This window comes from Episyrphus balteatus, chromosome 1, assembly GCF_945859705.1.
Source record: "Episyrphus balteatus chromosome 1, idEpiBalt1.1, whole genome shotgun sequence".
NCBI classification, from domain to species: domain Eukaryota; kingdom Metazoa; phylum Arthropoda; class Insecta; order Diptera; family Syrphidae; genus Episyrphus; species Episyrphus balteatus.
The window spans coordinates 21,696,471-21,702,747 of NC_079134.1; the positions used below are offsets into that span (position 1 = coordinate 21,696,471).

At 28.9% G+C, this 6,277-nt stretch overlaps 1 protein-coding gene across 3 annotated transcripts; it reads left to right on the forward strand.

Moving 5' to 3' along the window:
• Positions 1-2,733: 2,733 nt before the first annotated feature.
• LOC129905715 (transmembrane protein 230) lies at positions 2,734-3,461 on the forward strand. 3 transcript variants are annotated; one of them, XM_055981256.1, is made up of 3 exons: positions 2,734-2,847; positions 2,946-3,159; positions 3,219-3,460. In XM_055981256.1, exons 2-3 carry the CDS (start codon positions 2,968-2,970, stop codon positions 3,402-3,404), a joined length of 378 nt encoding a protein of 125 aa, XP_055837231.1. In that variant the 5' UTR covers positions 2,734-2,847; positions 2,946-2,967; the 3' UTR covers positions 3,405-3,460. The 3 variants fall into 3 exon arrangements, with proteins under 3 accessions (XP_055837231.1, XP_055837232.1, XP_055837233.1); XM_055981257.1 differs by having other exon boundaries at positions 2,777-2,888; positions 3,219-3,461; XM_055981258.1 differs by lacking the exon at positions 2,734-2,847 and having other exon boundaries at positions 2,854-3,159.
• The last annotated feature ends 2,816 nt before the right edge of the window (positions 3,462-6,277 follow it).

Here is a 6,277-nt window from a genome sequence, read left to right on the forward strand (position 1 = left end):
AATACATTTCACTAACAAACTGTACGAGGGTTTTTTTTAAGCTATTTGGTAAATATAATAATCTGTTAAGGTAATAGAAAAATTCTGTTCAGTTAGCAGATATTTTTTGTGCGTAGAAACACCTCCTGATGACCTGAGAAATCGCATTAATCAAAATAGAACAAAAAGGTTTTCGAGATATAATTTTCTAAAATTTTTTTGTTGTGAATTAAAAATAACCTCCACCTGTGCTGAAAAAAATAAGTTACAAACAGTAGAATAACTTTTCTGCGTCACCTCAGAAGTTTTATTCCAAACTTCTTAAAAAAAAAATCATGTGTGCAATTCACACGTGGTTGAAGTGAAACCTTAAAAATCATTTTAAAAAAATCCATCACTATTTTTATAGGACAACCTAAAATAAATTTTATACCATCTTAAAGCTTATTGTTTCAGCTCAAAATATTTATATCGACCACAACATCTACAAAAAGAGCTAGAATTTTTTTAACCCAATTAGTTTTCATAAAAGAAAGCAAAACAATCAATCTCTTTTCTCTTCTAACGCCATTAAATCCATTTTTTAAAAGACAACCTATAATACATTTTATATCATTATTATTTCACCTTTTATATGACGCTTCAATCATATTTCTACCATGCCTACAAAAAAAGTAAGAATTTTTTAAAGCCAACCATGTCGAAATTTCAAACTGAGATTACGGTACTTCCTCTACTGCTGGCTGGTCATCGGCAACAAACCTACACAGGTGTTTTGAGGTATTTTTCAAGTTTTTCAATTAAAGATTATATAACTTGTAGAGCACGTACAGTTACGTGTGATATATTAAATGAAAGGTGATATTATCAGCATGCGTATTAAAGTTAAATAAATTTGTTATGTGCTCTAGATCAAAAGATATAACGTGTTTAGAAAAAGAACATCTTTTCACCGTTATTTCAGAATTTTGAATATGAAATTAATTGAAATTTTGCACAATCATAATTTATTTATTTAATTACCTATCTACTGTATAAATTTCATTCATCTATCTTTTAAAAGTTATGATCAATTGATTTTTCCTGTCGCTTTTTTTCACTTAAAAAAAAAAAACTTTTTACACAAACAAAATTTCTTTCTCAAGTCATACAAAAATACAAAAATAACGAAATTTTGAACGAAGATTTGATGTTTTTTCTTGAATTTTTTGATTTTGATTTGTATGTATAGCTTGTATAGCTCTTTAATTGGTTTTGATTAGATTTTAAATCATGAATTTGATCTTTTAATCTGAAATTATATATAACATTCTATTAGTTTGTAGTATATCTTTTAATAATAATTTTAAAAGTATATAATTTCCTTAATACACCCAGAAATCGAACTTCGTATCTGCTTGGTGGTAGTCCACCACTTTACCCACTCGACCGTCCTAGTAAATTCATTATTTATTATTGAAATCAAAAACTTAATAAGTTCAAAAAGCAGAAATGTCAAAACAAACAAAATTTTCGAGCTAAATTATTCAATGTCAAAACCAAAAAGTGTCCGAGCTAGATTATTCAATATCAAAACCAAAAATCAATTATAAAACTTGATATTTTCTGTAAAGCTACTATAAATTCATTAACCAAGTTTATCCGAAAAACAAGCTTTCTTCGGTTAAGTTTTCTTAACAGTATTTATTTAAACAACTTATTAGAAGTTGTTAAACAAGTTCGCAAGCTCAATACAAGCTGTTGCACAGAAGCTGTTGTGTTATAGTTGGGTACTAGGCCTTAAGCCTAGTACGCAGCTGATGCGAAACGAAAAAACATTAACAGCCATATTTATTAGATTTGCTTAAATCGGCTCTTAAAGGTTATTTAGTTAGGCTTGCTTAAATATTTAATTCGTCTTTAAGCAACGTTGCTTAAATTTGAATTTATAATCGAGTTCCCACAGATGATTAACTAAACGATAGTTGTGTCAAAAAATGAGGGGAAATTAACTAATATAATACAAAATACTACTACATTTTAGAAACATCACGTGGTTTTTGACATTTTGTAAGTAGTATTTGTAAACAAATATTCTTAAATTTGGCTGCAAACAAAAACACTGATTAGGTCTTTGACGATGATTTTGTTACGACATTTTAATTTTTTTATTATTAATATTCTTCAATTCTTTAATTTCAATTTAAAATTCAAGCTCCTTTTAGGAAATAATTTCATTTTAAAACAAAATGATATCTTCACATCAAAACCCTAGATAAATTAATAGCATCATACTGAGCTCACGATCTTAGTAATAATTCATATGTCGTCAAATCATTCTTAAAATCGCTCTAAGCAAGCTCTAAACGTGGTGAACGGCGTTTAAGTTAAGCAATCGTTAAGCAACGTTGCTTAAATGTGTAAATTCTTTATAAATACACATTTTGTACTTAAGATCTATTTAGAGGTGGTTTAAAGTTAAACAACCTTTTCTTCTATAAATATGGTTGTAAGTCTCCAAAGTTGACAGCGAACATGTTAACGAAAAAATACCATCAAGTATTATGTCAAAGTCAAAATAATAAAAATACAAATACAAAAATTCAAGAAAATACAAAAAAGCAAAAACAAAACAAAAATTTCGTTGTGCTATTTTTGTATGGAAAATTACGTTTCGCTTTAGGTGTGTACTAAGTTTTAGCTTATCACTTCATTGTGTTTCCCCCTTATCGTATTAACTAGCTGAAAATTTTTCTTCACCCATGAACGCTCTCTAGTTCATTCCCCTGCAACACATGACATTTCACACAAGACAAATGACATTTACCCAAAACAAAAAACGGGAATTTTTTTTCTCAGAACCTTTTTCAGTGCAAACAAAACAACAAAGTAAATTTTTTTTATCTTTTCAACATAAATTTCCTTTTATGGTAAAATAGTTAATAACAACTTTTCAATAACCTACTTCTTTATTAATTTGTAAATAGTTATTCCATTGTGATATAAAAAATGACAACGGCCGGGAGTGTTCATCATCGCGGTAGAAAAAATGTAAATAGAGGCGATTACACCCGCATCATCGATCCATCAACTCATGACACAGCCGATGGAATTTCTGCTGACCAATTCGATGTTGAACCGGAGAGAAAAATCCCGTGGAAACAAATGTTTCTTATAACAGGATTTATGATTTTTGGTGGAGTAAGTTTATCCAAAACAATTTGATTAAAAGATAAAACAATTTGTATGTTTTTTTATAGATTTCAATCACACTCAGTATTCTCATATCAGCCGGTTATTTTGATGCAAAATATGAAGATCGTGTTTGGCCACTTTTAATGCTCGGAATATTAATGTTTATTCCTGGAGGTTATTATGGATACATTTTAATATGTATTCTTTTTAAAAAAGACGGCTTTACTTACGAGGATATTCCTATTTTTTAATATTTTTATAAATTAAATTTTTTTTTATGTGCAATTAATAAACATTTTCAATTTTACCAAAAAAATATAAATCGTACTTTTTGAACATACCCCTAGGGTAGTGTTGCCGCTGGGAAATTCGAGAAGATCGCAAAAAAGTCACCATCAGCAGGCAAAAAAGTCCCATGTAGAAATTTTTTTTTAGCAAAATCAAACGAAACTCGTATTAGCCCAGTCGGGATGTACAAAAAATTAAGCTGAAATGGAAAAAATTAGATCGTGCAATTTTTTTTCATAGGACGATAGAGGGGATCACTGAGAGCTTAAAACCAGTTTGCTTAAATTTCATAAAAACAAATGATAGCAAAAGATTCTCTAGGTAATTTAAGGAAAATATAATATAAATCAGTAAGGGACAATCTTCCATCGTTTAAGCGATAAATGCAATTTTCTAACATTCTGACCTCAAACACAAAAAAAAATATTTTGAAAACAACGGCAACACCTACAATATTTTAAAATACATTTTTAAAAAGCCAGAAGCTCATTCTTATCTCTTAAATTTAAACCCACTAAGTTTAATCAAGACTTTTTGAAAAAATGGTCCTCAAACTCAGAATTTAAAAAAAAATGTTGTTAGAAAAATTTAAAATGACTTTTTTCCAAACTTTTTCTAATAAAATATGAATTTATTTAAAACAAATTTTTGGCCATAAAGATTATCAGTTGAATTTCGAAGCAAAAAAGGTAAAATATATCACACTTTTGAAAAAAAATGAAAAATTACTTCAATTTCAATTTATTAAAACTGAATTTTTGCATTGAAATAATTAATTTTCTCAAAGACTGTAGTAAATAGGAACTTTAAATTTTTGCTATTTAACTTTCAACAGTAAGGGTTATTAAATGAATAAAAAATAATTTTATGTTCAGATGTTGAACTTTAAAAAAAAAAATAAGTTACATTTTTTTTCAAAACTTTTATTAAAAAAAGTGCTTCGAAAATGAAATGCTTTTTAAATTTTTTTATAAACCGTAATACATATTGACATTTCCTTTTATAATTTGAAATCATAATAAATGCGGCCGAAAAAATTTGAAAATAAATGCATTTTATATTACGACCAAGTTTAAAAAACGACATGTTAAAATTTTTTCAATAATTTTTTTTTTCAAAAATCTGAGTTCAATTACCATTCTTTCAAAAGCCGTTCATTCAATTAACTTAATTTTAATTTTACATAATATGACTAAGCTTCTAGCTTTAAAAAAATGTATATATGAATATTGTAGGTGTTGCCGTTGTGTTCAAATATTTTTGTTTGTGTTTGAAGTCAATTAATAAGAAAATAGCATCTATCGCTTGAACGATGGAAGATTGTCCCTCACTCCCAAATATTTTTTTTCCTTGAATTTCCTAGACAATCTTTTGGCATCAATTAATTTATAAAATTTAAGAAAAATTTTTGAAAAAAATTTGTTCTTGTTCACAAAAATCTTCAATTAAATTTAAAAAATCAAAACGGCAACACCGGCAATTTTTAATCTATAGAAAAGGATACCCTCTCATTTATTTTGGGGCCACTGTGTGGAAAAGCTCACAAAAGATCGCCTGTGATTTTGGAATAAAAATAATTTAAGTTTGTATTTGGAATTTACAAACCCATTTTATTTGTACAGGGGTCCAATAATGTTAGGTACAAGCAAGACCCGAGGACAAGTACGGTACGCGAAAACCCCAATAATTTGTATCTATTCTGTTTTGTTGATTCAAGTCTTTAAGCCTGGTACGCTGCTCGCGCTAAAATTTAGCTGAGATAAAATTCCCATACAAGTTATCGATAACTTGTATGGGATCCATTTTATCTCGGCTAAAAATTTTCGATAATTTGTATGGGAGCTAAAATTTAGCGCGAGCAGCGTACCAGGCAGGCTTTAAGATGGAAACATATCTTATGTGATAATAAGGAAACTGAGTGCACATCATAGGTATCTGTTTGTTTCGTTGTTTATTTCTTACATCCTGTTTCTTCCCAAATACAATCTATCGTGGAGCCCTAGCATTATGTACGTGGGGGCCCCGTGGCACTGGCCCGGTACAAGGGTATGTCCAATTGTACACCCCTGGGGCCCCAAACCTTTTAACTTCTTATATAATTATTATAAATATAACTTTCAAAAAGTTAGAGTAAGGGCCTGCATTTTTAAAGGGCCCCTTTTCTTTGTTTGAAATTTGTATTTGTTCTTTTTTTTCACATGTTCTTTATATATTTTTATTTTGTAACTATGGGATAGCTGAGGGCCCGGGTGGCAATCGCCAAGTCAGTTCTATGGCCAGTGACTCTGGTTATTATAGCAGAGTAAAAATAATAAAACTACAAATAAAAAATAAAAAATCAAGAAAAAACATCAGAAAATAAGTTTAAAAGCAAAAACAAAACAAATTTAATTTCGTTCAAGATTTTGTTAACGAAATTTTGTATGGAAAATTTCGTTTCGCTTCAGCTGCGTACTAGGCTTTAAAGATGGGGTCAAAAAAGTTGCAGTATTTATCAAAAAGGGGTAAAATAGACAGTTTTTTTAAATGGTCGCACGAATTTAAAAAAGGGTGCCAAAATGTCACTAAATTCGCACAGCGGCAACGCTGCCCTAGGGTAATTAATGTCGTTTTCCAAAATTATGGGAGTGAATCACTCCTTTTTTGTGCAATTTTGGAATTTGTTCACGAAGAATTTGACAAGTGGAGTGATTTGACTTTTGCTTTGCATGTGTTTGTAATACGAAATAATGAATAAAATAATAACACAATCTTTTAAATTCACTTTTAGTGATTTTTTACAATACTTTATTGAATTTTTTTTGTAAATAAATATAATTTCCTTCACAAAAAAAAG